Genomic DNA, 15,544 nt, shown 5'->3' with positions numbered 1-15,544 from the left:
GCCTCCGCCTCCTACCTCATTTTCTGCAAATGAAAGGGACCAAATGGCCTACTGGCAGTCACATACAAGGTACTGGCCACCTCTAGATTTCTATTCTGTACACACAACAGTAATAGTCAATCCTGACTGAGTCATATGGTGCTATTTCCAGAAAAGGTTAAAGCTATCTGGTACAATTAAAGGGAGTTTGTGGTGGGGGAGGGGATAATCTCAATTCACAGTCACTTTTTTTTTAAAGATTGGCACCTGAGCTAACATCTGTTGCCAATCTTTTTTTTTTCCTCCTCCTTCTTCCTCTCCCCAAAGCCCCCCAGTACATAGTTGTATATTCTAACTGTAGGCCTTTCTGGCTCTGCTATGTGAGATGCCATCTCAGCATAGCTTGATGAGTGGTGCTAGGTCCACGCCCAGGACCTGAACCAGTGAAACCCTCGGCCACCAAAGCAGAGCACACGAACTCAACCACTCGGCCATGGGGCTAGCCCACAGAGTCACATTTTTAAAAGCTTGAAATTTAAACCAGACTGATTTTCTTGAAAGATCCTTAACCATATACCTTCCTCTACCTCAGAGTTGTCCTCTCCTTCAAAGAGATGTCACTTGAGAGCAATGTTCCCCAAGGTCTACTTAGAACTAGCTACCTCCACCACCTGAGTATCATTTATTCCCCCAGACATGCTCTCCTTTTTTCCTCTGTAGGCCATTTCTCCCAATACTGCTCAAGTCCCAGGTGAGAATCAAAACTCCCTTTCCTCAACAGTCCCTAAAACCAATGCACCCAATATTTTTTTGCCTTCTCACTTAGTAACCTCAATTACTCAAAGCCTTTCTCACCTTGATTTCAGACATCTAGCCTCCAGAACATGGAGAATAAATTTCTGTTGTTTTTAAGCCACTCAATTTGTGGTAATTTGTTACAGCAGCCCTAGGAAATTAACATAAGTTGCAAGCCAAGGTAAATGCAAACAGAGCTATTTCTAATTGCTTGGTATTTGAGGCAAGCTCCTAGACACTTTACAATTTCTCACGGAAAGCATCTGTGTAAACTGTGAATGTCCATACCACAAAAAAAAGGCAAAGTAAAATGCTAGTTTTATTCAACCAGATCATTGAAATCCTTTGAGCTTAATGTAAACAGTGAACACAAAGATGCTCCAATTCATTTGGGTATTTCTGATCACAACTGCTGAGGGAACTGAGAAGACTAAATGCAAAAACCTGAGGGGAATTAGGCCAGATCATTGCAGCAAAGAGTCCACCCCCTGTGAAAGAACCCCAGGATCATTAACAGCTATTAAGAGCACAGGGGACTCAACACTCACAACTACTTCTAACTGGCTTGAGGCAGCAAAAGAGTGCCACCTACTGAAGGACTCACAACAGAAGTAACGCGCTTCTGTAAAAATTCCAATTTTTTAATTAAAAACAAGTTCCCCACTCCTAGTAGGAGAAAGGCAACAGGGAAGAGAGTCTACAGCCAACATCACTCTGTAGAATTTGCCTTATTTCCTCAAAGGGCAGTGTACAGCATTCTGCCCAATTCAGGCTCCAGGAATTCAAACAACCAGAAGGCCAGGAGCCTCAGACCACATGGGAAGCATACCTTTTGCTGCATGATTGACAGAGGAGGGAGGTTCATCGTCGGACGTGGAGCTGAGGCTCAGGGCAAGCTCTGCAACTCTTTTCTTCTGTTTCTTGATAGGGGCAGTGCATTCTGGATCACTTCTCCTCTTCATTGTTACTGCAACCATAAATCCAGACAGTTAGCTGCCCTTGTCAGAGCCACTAGGATCAGAGCAGGGATTCTAAAGTATAAATCATCAATGGGATGGGATTTGGCAACTCCAAACAGCTTCTGATGCCAGCACTTGAATAGTCTCTTCCTCGGAATGAAATTCAGGAAGGAGCCTAGCCAAGTTCTGGATTTCAGCAATAGCTGTTAGTTTTACTGGAAAATGTAGTGCTCACAGACCCAAAGGCCTCTGGGCCATTGGTTCAGGCACCAAAAAGTCATGGATGAACTCCACAAGCCACAGAGGAAAAAAGGCCTTGGATACTTGTTTTCTATACTTTTGATGCAATATTGGCCATGCATGACAACAACGTACACTGGAAATTAATTATGAAACCTAATGAGTTTCAACCAATATTTCCAAGGTAAAGAGACCATCCCTGAATGATAGTTCCATCAGCATTATTATTTTAACATGACAATTAAGAGATTACATAATATAATACCAATACTGGTTTTTGGTTTACTTCAGGAAGTTTGGAAACATGAAAGAATTGGGCAAGTTTTTAACCAGAGAAAGGAATGGAAGCTGTGGTTGACTCAGGACTGAGGAAAGAGAACAGTAGGAAAGTTATTGGGACTGGAGGTAGCCATATCATAGGACTCAGGTACAAAAACAATTTTAAGAACAGGAACCCACCCGCACAACAAAGAATAGCAACAGGCAGGCACCATTGGTAGGTACATGAAAAGTAAACATGAGATAAAAAATGAGATGGAATAAAGTGACCATGAGACCCTGAAATCTTAAGGAAGGTTCAAGTTAATGAGCAAGCAAAGGTAGTCGTGAATACAGTGTGGTTTACACACAACTGATTGGCTGTAAGAGGACTCAGAAAAGAGAGAGGACTCAAAACACAGGAGCAAACAGGTGGGTGACCAGCTGGGCTGCAATCCCTTGGGGAAAGGGAAGTGCAGGGGCACAAGAACAGGCTTACAGCATGGGTCGGTCACAGCAGCGAGAGCGCAACGCAATCCAAACATAACTGATCCCCTCAACCTCACAAAACCCTGAATCACATGGTTCACTTCTTTCCAGTTCAAGGATGAGCTAGTCAACCCAATGTATAATCTTATCCTTCCGAAGGAGGCAGCCTCTAACCAGGTACAGGCTGGGGCTATGCTGGGGAAGTAGGAAGAAGGGGAGACATGGAACAAACAAAGCAAGACCAGGCTGAGCCACACTTCGCTTTAAACCAGTCTTAAATCCCCCCCAGAAGGCCCATAAGTAAAGCAAAAACAGTCCTCTGATTCTTAGCGACTGCGGGGGAGACTGGAAGCAGGGGAAACTCAATGCAGACTATGTTGGGGTGGGTAAAAGAAAGGAGGAAACAGTCGTATGAAAGGCAGGAGACACTGATGCTCCTCCCCAGACCACCTTAGGTTTGGGCCTTCCAAATCATCTAATCCAACCCTCTCATTTTCCGCTGGAAAAAACTGAGGCTCGAGCGGGGAAGGCCGCACAGCTAACCAATGCCCAGCTCAAGCGACCTACACAGGCCAGAAGAATGTGCTCTCGCAGGGAACTTCTAAGTGGAAGGCAGAAGGCCTGGTTCTACCTGCTGTTCCCCTAAGGATGGGGTTCAAATCCCCTCCCCAGGCTTCTCCCCCTGGGCCTGGGTTTCGCACTGCCACCCCTATTCACAGAGGGAGGAGGAGAGCTCCCATCTCCCCGGGCCAGGCTTCTCATTTGAAGATAACGTGAGTGTGTGGATAAGTGCGCAGGGACGTACGTCAGCGGCAACTCGGGCTGCGGGGAACTGGCGGCGTGGGGGTGGGGGATGAAAGGGAGAGGGAAGGGGCGGCGGGGGTCACGACCGCCGAGGGGGCCGAGGCGCCGGTGGAGGGGAGAAGGATGCGGAGCCCGCGCGCCCGCCCGCTCGCTCCCCAGGGGCCGCGCGTCGGCACTCACGCTGAGGGGGGAGGGCGAGCTGCCAGAGAGCGGAGGGGGGGTCAGGCCGCTGTTGCCGCCGCCGCAGCCACCAAGCCTGGCCCTGCCACTGCCAGAGCCGCCGCCGCTTCCCTCAGTTTCGTTTTCCCACGACCAGCCCCGGTCCGCCGGCCGTGCTGTCGCGCTCGGGTCCCGCCCTGCGGGCCGCGCAGCTTGATGACGTCACAGGGCAGCCTGCTTTCTCCTCCCGGCCAGGTCGTGGCCCCGGGGAAGACCGCTCGGGTGCTGGTTCGCCCCGCCCCCGGGCGGCCCAGGGAGCCTGCGCAGAAGAGCCAACCGGGACAGGATACAAAAGCAAAAGTCAGCAAGTATCTTCTCTTCCGGTTCTGGGGAAGGGAAACAAATGTAAAAATTAAAAGGGCCAGGTGCTGTCACATAACCTCATCTCATTTAATCTCATTGTCTTCCTTTTACAGCTAAAGAACAAGTTTAGGGCTAAACGGAAAACTGGTTAAGGGCAGAAACCCAGTCTTCTTGTTCACTGCTGTATCCCCAACAACATCCTCAACAGATGTTGAACAAGTTGGGAGGAAAGAAGAAATGCTGCCTATGGCATCTTACCATATGGACACAGATGGCTTCCCATCCCAAAACCCTCTTCCGATTTTCAGGCCAATATGGCCAAAAGTCTGCGGAACATCCTCACTCAGTCACTTCATACCCATAAGTTCAAATCTGACCTTATGGTCTCCCTTAAGCCTGCTTTTTCCAGTGAATAGCACCACCATTCATCCTGTTGGTCCAAGCAGAAATCTGAGGATGCTCCATCTTCCTCATTACGCAGAACCTCCAATATACACTTCATTGAGTTCACCTCCTAATTATCTCTCAAATCTATCCATTCTTCTCCATCCCCATTGCCACTACCCACACACTCACCTTCTCTCACCAAGATTTCTCCAATAATCTCCAAATCACTGTGCCTGACTCCAGTCGTGATCCCTCTAGTGCATGCTCCACAAAACCCAAGTGATTTTTTTAAAAAATTTATTCTGATCTGTCACAATCCATCAATGATTTAAACCCATCACTGGGCCAGGCCGGTGGCGCAGCAGTTCAGTTCACACGTTTCACTTCTCGGTGGCCCCGGGTTCGCCAGTTCAGATCCTGGGTGCAGACATGGCACCACTTGGCAAAAGCCATGCTGTGGTGGGCGCCTCTTGTATAAAGTGGAGGAAGATGAGCATGAATGTTAGCTTAGGGCCAGTCTTCCTCAGCAAAAAAAAAAAAAAAAAAAGAGGATTAGTAGTAGTTAGCTCAGGGCTAATCTTCCTCAAAAAAAAAAAAAATCAGGCCAGCCCTGTGGCAAGTGGTTAAAGTTCACATGCTCTGCTTCAGCAGCCCAGGATTTCAGTGGTTCAGAGCCTAGACAAGGCACCACTCATCAAGCCATGCTGAGGCAGCATCCTACATAGCACAACCAGAGACACTCAAAGCTAGAATACACAACTATGTATGGGGGGCTTTCGGGAGAAGAAGAAGAAGAAGAAAAGATTGGCAACAGATGTTAGCTCAGGTGCCAGTCTTTAAAATAAATAAATAAATGAAACCCATCAATGGTTTCCCACTTCTCTTAGGGTGAAGCTAATATCCTTAAGGTGGCTACAAGTCCCTCCAGTCTGACCCCTTCTGCTACTGTGCCTTGTGCTGTTAGTCCCTTACTTCTCCCCATCCTGGTTTTCTCTCAGTTTCTCAAACATGCCACATCTCTTAAGGGTTCATCCCCCTGCCTAGATTGCTCTTCCTCTTTCTTTGTTTGCCTAATGTCCACTTCTCTTGGAGGTCTCAGTTTACTGACTTATCTCTGGAAATCTTTCCTGACCCAACAAGTCTGGGTTGGGAGTCCCCCCCCTGAGTTCCCATAGGACTCTGTCCTTCTGCTATTAAAGCACTTACCACAGTATTGTGTAATGACCTGTTGACTCACCTGCCTCCCTCACTCAGTTGTAAACTCTGTACAGGAAAGGTTATGTCTGTCTGTCTGTCTGTATTAAAGTCCTTAATACTGTGCCTGGAAGTAGGTGTTCAATAGACATTTATTGAATCTGTGGAATGGAAGATAAATGAAGGAAGATAAACAATGTGCCCAAGGTCACAGAGTAGGAAGCAGCAAATAAGCATTTTAACCCAGGTCTCTTTGGTTCTAAAGCTGAGTCTTTCCACCTCATCAGGGGTTCTTAACATGTGCTGTGCCTTAGACACCTTTGTAATCTTATAAAACTTATGGTCTCATGCTCAAGATAATAATGTGAAGGGCATAAAATAAAATGTATATGATTACAAAGGAAATAAATTATATTGAAAATCACATATTTTGTGATTTGTTTTTAATTTAATTTTTTTTTAAGATTTTATTTTTCCTTTTTCTCCCCAAAGTCCCCAGGTACATAGTTGTATATTTTAGTTGTGGGTCCTTCTAGTTGTGACATGTGGGATGCCTCTGATACAGACCCTGATATCAATTTCCCTACATTAAACCCAGCATTTAATGGGGTTAAAACCAAAACACTCATTCCCTGCTTACTCCCTGGCTTCCTGGCTCCAGAATCCACTATCATCCATAGAGATAGACACCACCAAGGACAAGCACCTGGATTCATTATCTCCTCCCTGCAAAGAGATACAGGCTGGTGGGAAAGCTGCTGACCAGCAAGGTCATGGGCTCCCTCCTCTCTGCAAGTAGTCTCAAAGCCAAAGACAGGCTGGTGGGAAAGCTCCGACCATCAAGGCCATATGCTCCCCCTCCCCTACCTAAAGCCCCAAATAAAAACCCTTCCTTTTAGCTTTTCAGGGAGTTTGGGATTTCAGCGTTAGCTGCCCTCTCTCCTTGCTCAGCGCTGTGCAATTATAAAATTCCTACTTTCTTCCACTACACCCAGTGTCAGAGATTGGCTTGCTGCACAACGAGTGAGTGAACTCACTTCAGGTTCGATATCAATTTGGTGACCCAGATGGGACAATGTCTCAGGTGGATGTCTCGCCTGTGGCACACCAGCTTCTGGCTAAAGGCCTCTCTTGAAAGCTGTCCTGCAGCTTGCCTGAGCCTGTTGTCTCAGGGACAGCCCCAAGTGACTGGCTGCTAACCAGCTGTTGTTGGCCCATGGCACTTTTGCTTTGGTGGTGGAAGAAACTAGGCTCAGGACTTAGGAAGACATCTCTTGTAAGTAGCTGGTAGTTTTTGTTTTTGTCTTTGTGTTAACCTTTTCCAACAGGACCGGGCTAAAATAATGGGTACACGGCAGCCCTCTAGCCTCCGTTTGTTTTGAAGTTGTGACGCCCTGGCCAAATTTTAGTAAGTCCCCCGGGTGTACACAACCGAGGTCCCTTGTCCTTGCTCATTTAGGAAGAGCTGCGTAGTGGATTCATTTGTTGGGCGCACCCCAAGTGTAGGACTCAGACTAAGCTGGGACTGAAAGCACTTTGGTTTTTGGTTTTGGTCTTTGTTTTGGCTTCCATTTGTGGCTGAGGGTTTTTGGGAAAGTGCGCTTATTTGGTATTTGTTGTTGTTTGTCTGTTTGTCTTTCCTTTTAAAAGTGTTAACATGGTAGGTGCCACATCTATTCCACCTGAGAGTCCCTTAGGAAAAACTTTGGCTGACTGGTCGACCTATAGTTATAAGCCAATGTCTAAAGAGGGATGATTTTCTTTTGTAACACCACGCGGCCACAATATTCTTTAGTCTCCGGAGGAAAAAAGGGCCAAACAATAGATCCTTAAGTTGGGAAACTTTTTAGAGAGCTCTCATGATAAACAGCTGTTTTATTGGTACCTATAAAAAAACTAAATTAAAAGGAAAATACAATGACAAGTCATAAGGACTTAATCAAACTTGGGGGCCTCAGCTTCTTCTCATGGTCTTACAGATGCTAATGAAAACATTAAATTAACAAAGAGAAATTAGAAAAGGAAGAGTCACGGGACTCATCTCAACAGAATGAAAATCTTTAGCTAGTTATTAAAAGAAAAATGGGATAAATGGAACAGACATGAATAAAGTTAAAACAAAGGTTTTAATAAAACACTGCCTAAGGTTGGATGGGCTAAAGGGACCCCCCCCATTGGTTCCCCAACATTAAAGGACCTCAGACAAACCTGTTATATTTAACTCAGTTTGAAAAATTTAAAAGGTCAGGAGTCAGAAATCAGAATGAGGAACCTGACCAGCAATTGTTTGGGGCAACAGTTAGGCTACTAAGGTTAATAAGACTATAAAGATTAAAGTGTTTAAGCTACTATCATATGAAGAGGTTATGTCAACTTTGCCTGAATGTTTGCTTAGGGAATAAATGTTATGTCTAACTGGGAATGCGTCCCCTACACAATGTTGTGATACCAAAACTTGTTAATGGAATTCTGATGTAAGTTCTAATTAAAAGTATAAGAGTTAGTAAAACTAAGATAAAGCTTTGCAAAAATTGATATACTTAAATGGGCCAATTTCAGTTCACCCAAACTGATGTATGCAATTGGAAAAGCCAGCTGCAACAACAGGGAGCCTGTTTTAATCTTTTGAGGCTTCTAAATAAAATTAGGAATACTTTACTGCCTCTTTAAGAGAAAATAATTAAATAATTAAACATGCCAGCAGCCAAACCCAAATCTGCTGCTTTTGTCTACTCTCTTGCCGAGCTTCCCAGTAAGCTGAGCTTCGCTTCAACTCCCCCAAAATTCCTGGTCTAAAATTGAACAAGTAAAAATAAGTAAACTTTTGAGATAATTTGGAATTGTAATGGCCGTTCTGGAAACCTGTTTCAGAAGAGGATTCAAATCTCTCATAATGGAATGCAGTCTTTAATTAATATGCAAAAACTTCTAAGAGACAAAGTTATTTAACATGATATAAAATTAACTTTGATGAATGAAAGCCTGTTTAAGTTTGCTGGTTTGCTTTAAAATAGACATGTCCTCAAAGTTATCAGCATTGGCTATGATGCAGACATACAGCCTGGGTTTACTGGTCAAACGAGCTCATGTCATCTCTGTTACAAAATATATCAGCAAAACTAGTAACTCGGTATAATAGCTAATTTTGGTTAATGTTTCATGGGTTTTTTGTAGATGATCTAAATATAATTGTTAAGAACAGGTAAACTAAATAAATGGAAAAAATAAAAGTTTTGGAAAAACTTTTTAACAATAATTATATGTGTTCTGATGTAGGTACTTAAAACAACTGAAGACAATAGTTAACTGCTGTGAAGTCGCATGAAGTTTTTAAGATTAATTGTTAAAACTGGGTAAGAGTTTTAAGTACAATAATCATGTTTTATAGTCTGAATACTTAAAAAACAGCTTCCAAAATCTTTTTGGAAACAAACTTTATTAAGGTAAATCAAATAATAATTTATTGGGTATCTAGGTCATTTTCACATAAGGTAAAATATTAAAGGTTAACTACTAAGCATGTATCTGTCTCCCTTTGGTTTCTTATATCAAAGAAACTGAAAAATGCTTTGGCTTATTGATAAACATGTTTTATGTATGCTGAGGAATTTTCTATAAGAAAACATAGATTTCTAAATGGTCTGTATACAAGGAAAGTAAAATGTATGCTTTCAGTAAAAAGTTATAAAGAATAGAAATATTTTTTTCTTGAGTTAAGAAAGATAAATTAGTCCTGAAGTACTGGGACAAATTCAGAATGTAAAATGAACAACAAAAGGTTTGTGAAAGTAAAACCCTGTAAAATTTTGTGCATAGTCCAGTTGGCTAAGATTAAAGTAAATCCAATTAAGTAAATAAATTTATATGTCAAAAGTCAACTGGGACAAAATTAAAACTTGGTCTCCTCTTTCTTAAAAGGATAATTTTCCTAAACTTTTAATCTGCTCTTCATAAAATGATTATAAAAAGGTTTTTTTTTTACTATTTTAACTCTGTTTCCCCTTGACTGTTTCTGTTGTCACTTTGAATGGATACCTGAACGTGGTTTTGTGATGAGCTTTATTTCCTATCTGAACAAATGTTTTAAAGCTTTTAATATTTTTGAGGAGCTTCCCCCCCCACAAAAATATTCAAGTCCTGTATAAAAGCTTTTTTTGAACTGGAAGAGGAGGAAGAGTTTCTCTGGGGACTTTCAGAGGGCCCCAGAGACTTCTCAGAGAGATTTGCTCTCTTCCTCTAAGAAAAAGTGCTAAACTAATTAGGATTGTTTGACATATTAGACTATAAGGAAAGCATTGTCAAATAAGTAATAATAAACTTTCTTAAATGGCATTATGTAAATGAGTGTTATTGATATAAGTATTTTAAAAATTATCTAAAATTCTGATCTGTTCTGATTGTCAGCCATAATTCTGGTTATTATCTCAAAGTATTATATGTCACAAGAATGGTCAAGCATCTTTGTCAATTACCATTTAAAAATGTTTTGTTATTTACAGACAGTTGTTTAATGTTTTTACAAATGTGTTTCATCTTCAGAGAAATTCATGGGAAGGACTCTGGTGCTTACTCTAGAGTACAGGTTCTGATAAATGTTTAGATTGTAAAACTAAACTGGGTAAAAATTACAGAACTCTAACAGAGAAACTCATGACCTCACAAACTGCTGATAGAAGATTAAGATCAAGAACCAATTACACAGGACTGAATAAACCGATAGAGATGATTATAATTTTTATGGCTTTTTGATTGAGATATTGCTGATTTTTGATGTTTTGTGTTTTTACAGATTTAAGAAAAACTTTTTCTCTATTCTCTTAAGGAACTATGACTTATAGCAATTTGTAAACAAAATTGAAGCATTTATCTTTCTCTCCCTACCTGAGCCCTCCAGAATTTAGAAAGTCTTAGTGAGTAAGTATTCTCATTCTCATGGCAATATGGTTGTTTGCATAAGTTCAATATGAATCTGTTCTTATAACAGGACACAATTGGAAACACTGGTTATATTACCAAGGCTTTGACTGGAACATCATATTTGAAAAAAACCTATGGGCTTGGATATAACAAGACAGCTTTTGGGGAATGAAGGTTGACATTCTGGAATAAAGTCACTTGGAAATATTGGCCTGGTACTGTGTTTATGGGTTCAGTGACCTGGTAAGGTTGAGCAAAGAATGTCGCTCCCTCTGGCAGGTAGAAGGAACCTTAATATTTTGGGGAACCTCACGAAGAGAGGAATTCACCCAAATCTGTAGGTACTACAGGCAAAATCTGATAACAAGTTCTTGGTCTGACTTTCCTGGCCTCAAGAGGCCTTTAAAGTTCAACCTGAGATTCCTCATAAGGTTCCAGCAAAGCAGATTTAAAAGAGCCTATATACATTACTATTCTTGCTGTACTTATGTAAATAATTATGCCAAATTTATTAAAACTAGACTTATTTTGCAAACTGGTTAGTCTTAATTTAGCTATCTTTATAAAAATGAATGATTTTAGAGAAAAAGTTGTTTCAATAGAAACTGTAATACACATTTATGGATATTGGATTTTGGTTCTTTCAATTGTTTTTGACATTTTTGTTTTACATCTGTTAACTGGAGCAGATCTTGAATTCATCTAGTCTCCTGAAATATCTGGCTACAAACCTCCAAACTAACATTTTCAGGGTTTTTTTCCCATCATTTTTATTTGGAGTCATTGAAAACTAAATCTTCCCTTTTTCCTAAAGCCTTGCAAACTGAAGCTGGAGGACTTAATATAAACTTAATAAAAATTCATGTCTGCTGCTGTGTAAGCCTCTCAAGAAGCTACCTGAGTGCCCAATGGCACCATCAGAGACATTTCAAACTGCAAAAGATGCTTTGACCCTGACTGCTAGGAATCTTGATTGGCTGCCCCCGGGCTCAGAAACTGGTTTATAATTTGCTCCAACCATTAACCTTTTCTCTTTTTGTTTCTCTAGAAAAACTTTTTATAAAATACCTGGCTACTTACTAACATGATACAGGCCTAACTTCGGGAGCCCACCAGCATCACCGCCTTATTAAAAGACTGGTTCAAGGAGATGAAACAACCTACTCCCCATTTCAGCAGGAAGTAGCTAGATTGGTCGCTGTCCCAAATCCCTCAAGATTGAGGGATGGACATAAAATAGGGGGGAATTGATACTGACCCTGATATGAGTTTCCCTACATTAAACCCAGCATAAATGGGTTAAAACCAAAACACTCATTCCCTGCTTACTCCCTGGCTTCTTGGCTCCAGAATCCACTATCATCCATAGAGACAGACACCACCAAGGACAAGCACCTGGATTCATTATCTCCTCCCTGCAAAGAGATACAGGCTGGTGGGAAAGCTGCTGACCAGCAAAGTCACTGGCTCCCTCCTCTCTGCAAGCAGTCTCAAAGCCAAAGACAGGCTGGTGGGAAAGCTCCGACCATCAAGGCCATATGCTCCCCCTCCCCTGCCTAAAGCCCCAAATAAAAACCCTTCCTTTTAGCTTTTCAGGGAGTTTTGGATTTCAGCGTTAGCTGCCCTCTCTCCTTGCTCAGCACTGTGCAATTATAAAATTCCTACTTTCTTCCACTTCACCCGGTGTCAGAGATTGGCTTGTTGCACAATGGGTGAGGAAACTCACTTGAGGTTTGATATCACCAACTCAGCATGGCCTGATGAGCAGTGTCCCCCAAAGCCCCCAGGTAAATAGTTGTATATTTCAGTTGTGGGTCCTTCTAGTTGTGGTGTGTGGGATGCCACCTCAGCATGGCCTGATGAACGGTGCCATGTCCGCACCCAGGATCTAAACCGGTGAAACCCTGGGCCGCCGAAGCAGAGTGCGCGAACTTAACCACTCGGCCACGGGGACAGCCCCATGTTTTAAATTTCAATGTAAAGCATTAAATAATGGGGGAATACATTTATCTTAAATAGGAAAGTTAAAGATAAATTTATTTTTTAATATATATGAATGAATTCAATGAATAGTGCTAGAACAACCATAAAAATATATAGAGGAAAGATGAACCTTGATTCCTACCTTACAGCATGTGTAAAGTTAAATCATAATGGATCAGACCTAAACATAACAGCTAAAATGATAAAGCTCATAAAAGAGAATTTAGGTGATTATAGTTAACAATACTGTACTGTATATTTGAAAGTTGCTGAGAGAGTAGATCTTAAAAGTTCTCATCATAAGAAAAAAAATTTGTAATTGCGTGAGGTGATGGATGTTAACTAAATTTATTGTGGGAATCATTTCACAATATATACATATACCCAATCATTATGTTGTATACCTTAATCTAATGCAATGTTATGTGTCAATTATATCTCAATAAAACAGGCAGGGGAATTAAAAAAAAGAAAACATAGGAGAATATCCTTGCAGACTTGGAGTAGACAAATATTTTTTTTGCACAGGACTCAGAGAACATTAATCAGAATAAAAAGTGATAAAATAGACTTCATCAAAATAAAAGGCTCCTGCTCATCAAAAGATACTGTTAAGAGATTGAATAGGCAAGCCACAGACTGAGAGAAAAACATTCACAACACATACATCTGACAAATGACTTGTATCTAAAAATCTTATATATATATAATACCCAATAATAAAAAGAAAAACAGAAAATTCCAATTCCTCTCAAAATGGATAAAATACATTCCATCTCATTTCTCCCACTAAATGCAATTTAAAACCTGGGCAGAATGTATGGAACACCTATCTGAAGATTCTAAAAAGTAAATGGTAGCAGAATTATTGTGGAAGGAAACAAGAAGTCAAAGAACCAACAAATCAGGGGTGAGTTTCTCAATTTTTCCCCTCTGGTACCTCCCAGCCAGGACTGAAGGGCAGCCTGAAACCTCGAACTGTATAACAGGTGCAGATAGAGCTCCAAGAGAAATCATCTATTTCTCCTTCCAGAAGCAATAAAGAGGTCTCTATGGAGAAAGTAGGGGAAACCCCTGGTTTTTATTTTGCTTCCGTGATTCACTTTCACCCCAGTTTTCAGGCAGTCACAAGGTGACAGTGGCAGCATAGCTCACAACCCATTAGAACCACAGCCCATAGACCGTAGGTAGGAATTTGTGGCTTAGATCTAAACAGGTCAGTTCCCGGTTAAAGCAAGCAAGCAAACAAACACAAAACAAACAAGAAATCAACATTCTCCATAGGATTTAAACAAGACTCACAGTCACATAATGTAATACTCAAAATGTCAAGTATACAAAACTGCTCAATATACAAAGAACTAGGAAATCTTCAATATTTTTTAAGGTAAAAGAAAAATCAATAGCCTCTTACCTTGTGAGGACACATAGGTTGGAATTATCACACAAAGGGTTATTTTTGTTTGTTTTATTAACTATTTTTTAGAGCAGTTTAAGGTTCACAACAAAATTGAGGGGAAAGCACAGAGATTTCCCATATACCCTCTGCCCTCACAGATGCATAGCCTACCTCATTATCAATAGCCTCCACCAAAATGGCACATTCCTTACAATTGATGAACCTACATTGACATGTCATAATCACACAAAGTTTATAGTTTATATTACAGTTCACTCTGGTACATTCTGTGGGTTTGGACAAATGTATAATGACCTGTATCCATCATTATGGTATCATACAGAGTGTTTTCACAGCCCTAAAAATCCTTTGTGCCCTGCCTATTCATCCCCACTGTCAACCCTTGGCAACCACTAATCTTTTTACTGTCTTCATAGTTTTGTCTTTTCCAGAATATCATACAATTGGAGTCATACAGTAGGTAGTCTTGCAAGATTGGCTTCTTTTACTTAGTAATGTACTTTTAAGTTTCCTCCATGTGCTTTCATAACTTGATAGCTCATTTTTTTGAAGAAGAAGAAGAAGATTAGCTCTGAGCTAACTACTGCCAGTCCTTCTCTTTTTTGCTGAGGAAGCCTGGCCCTGAGCTAACATCTATGCCCATCTTCCTCTACTTTATACGTAGGACGCCTACCACAGCAAGGCGTGCCAAGCAATGCCATGTCCGCACCCGGGATCCAAACCAGCAAACCACGGGCCGCCAAGAAGCGGAACGTATGAACTTAACTGCTGCGCCACCGGGCCGGCCCCAATAGCTCATTTCTTTTTAGTACTGAATAACATTTCATTGTCTGTTTTTTTAATCCATTCGCCTACTGAAGGACATCTTGGTTGCATCCATGTTTTGGCAATTACGAATAAAGCTGCTAGAAACATCCATGGGCAGGTTTTTTCTAGACGCAATTTTTCTTTTTAAAAGATTTTATTTTTTCCTTTTTCTCCCCAAAGCCCCCTGGTACATAGTTGCATATTCTTTGTTGTGGGTCCTTCTAGTTGTGGCATGTGGGACGCTGCCTCAGCGTGGTTTGATGAGCAGTGCCATGTCCGCACCCAGAATTCGAACCAACGAAACACTGGGCCACCTGCAGCGGCGCACAGGAACTTAACCACTCGGCCACGGGGCCAGCCCCTAGACATAATTTTCCAACTCCTTTGGGTAACTGCCAAGGAGCACACCGATGGATCATATAGTAAAAGTATGTTTCATTTTATAAGAAACTGCTGAATTGTCTTCCAAAATACCATTGTGCTGTACCATTTTGCATTCCCACCAGCAATGTATGAAAGTTCCTGTTGTTCCACATCCACACTAGCACTTAGTGTTGTCAGTATTCCAGATTTTGGCCATTCTAATAAGTGTGTAGTGTTTTTTTTTTGTTGTTGTTTTAATTTGCTTATCCCTGATGACATATGATGTGGAGCATCTTTTCATCTTTGGTGAGACGTCTAAGGTCTTTGGCCCATTTTTTAACTGGGCTTTTTGTTATCTTATTGTTAAATTCCACGAGCTCTTAATATATTTTGGATAACAATACTTTATCAGATGTGCCTTTTGCAA

The 15,544-nt window shown here is 41.4% G+C and overlaps 1 protein-coding gene across 3 annotated transcripts in view; it reads right to left on the bottom strand.

The window, feature by feature from the left end:
- The window catches only part of CMTR1 (cap methyltransferase 1), a 55,556-nt gene extending 51,523 nt beyond the window's left edge, over positions 1-4,033 (bottom strand). The window contains exons 1-2 of one of the 3 annotated variants that reach the window (XM_008541227.2): positions 3,705-4,033; positions 1,604-1,741 (exon numbers count right to left, since the gene is read on the bottom strand). In XM_008541227.2, coding sequence (XP_008539449.1) covers positions 1,604-1,736 — 133 coding nt within the window. In that variant the 5' untranslated portion in view covers positions 1,737-1,741; positions 3,705-4,033. The remainder of the gene's footprint in view (positions 1-1,603; positions 1,742-3,704) is intronic. The other 2 variants (XM_070584524.1, XM_070584525.1) reach the window with 2 other exon arrangements.
- Between the last annotated feature and the right edge of the window lie 11,511 nt (positions 4,034-15,544).

Source organism: Equus przewalskii, chromosome 19 (genome assembly GCF_037783145.1).
Source record: "Equus przewalskii isolate Varuska chromosome 19, EquPr2, whole genome shotgun sequence".
Lineage (NCBI taxonomy): Eukaryota > Metazoa > Chordata > Mammalia > Perissodactyla > Equidae > Equus > Equus przewalskii.
This window is presented reverse-complemented; position numbering and strand designations above follow the sequence as displayed.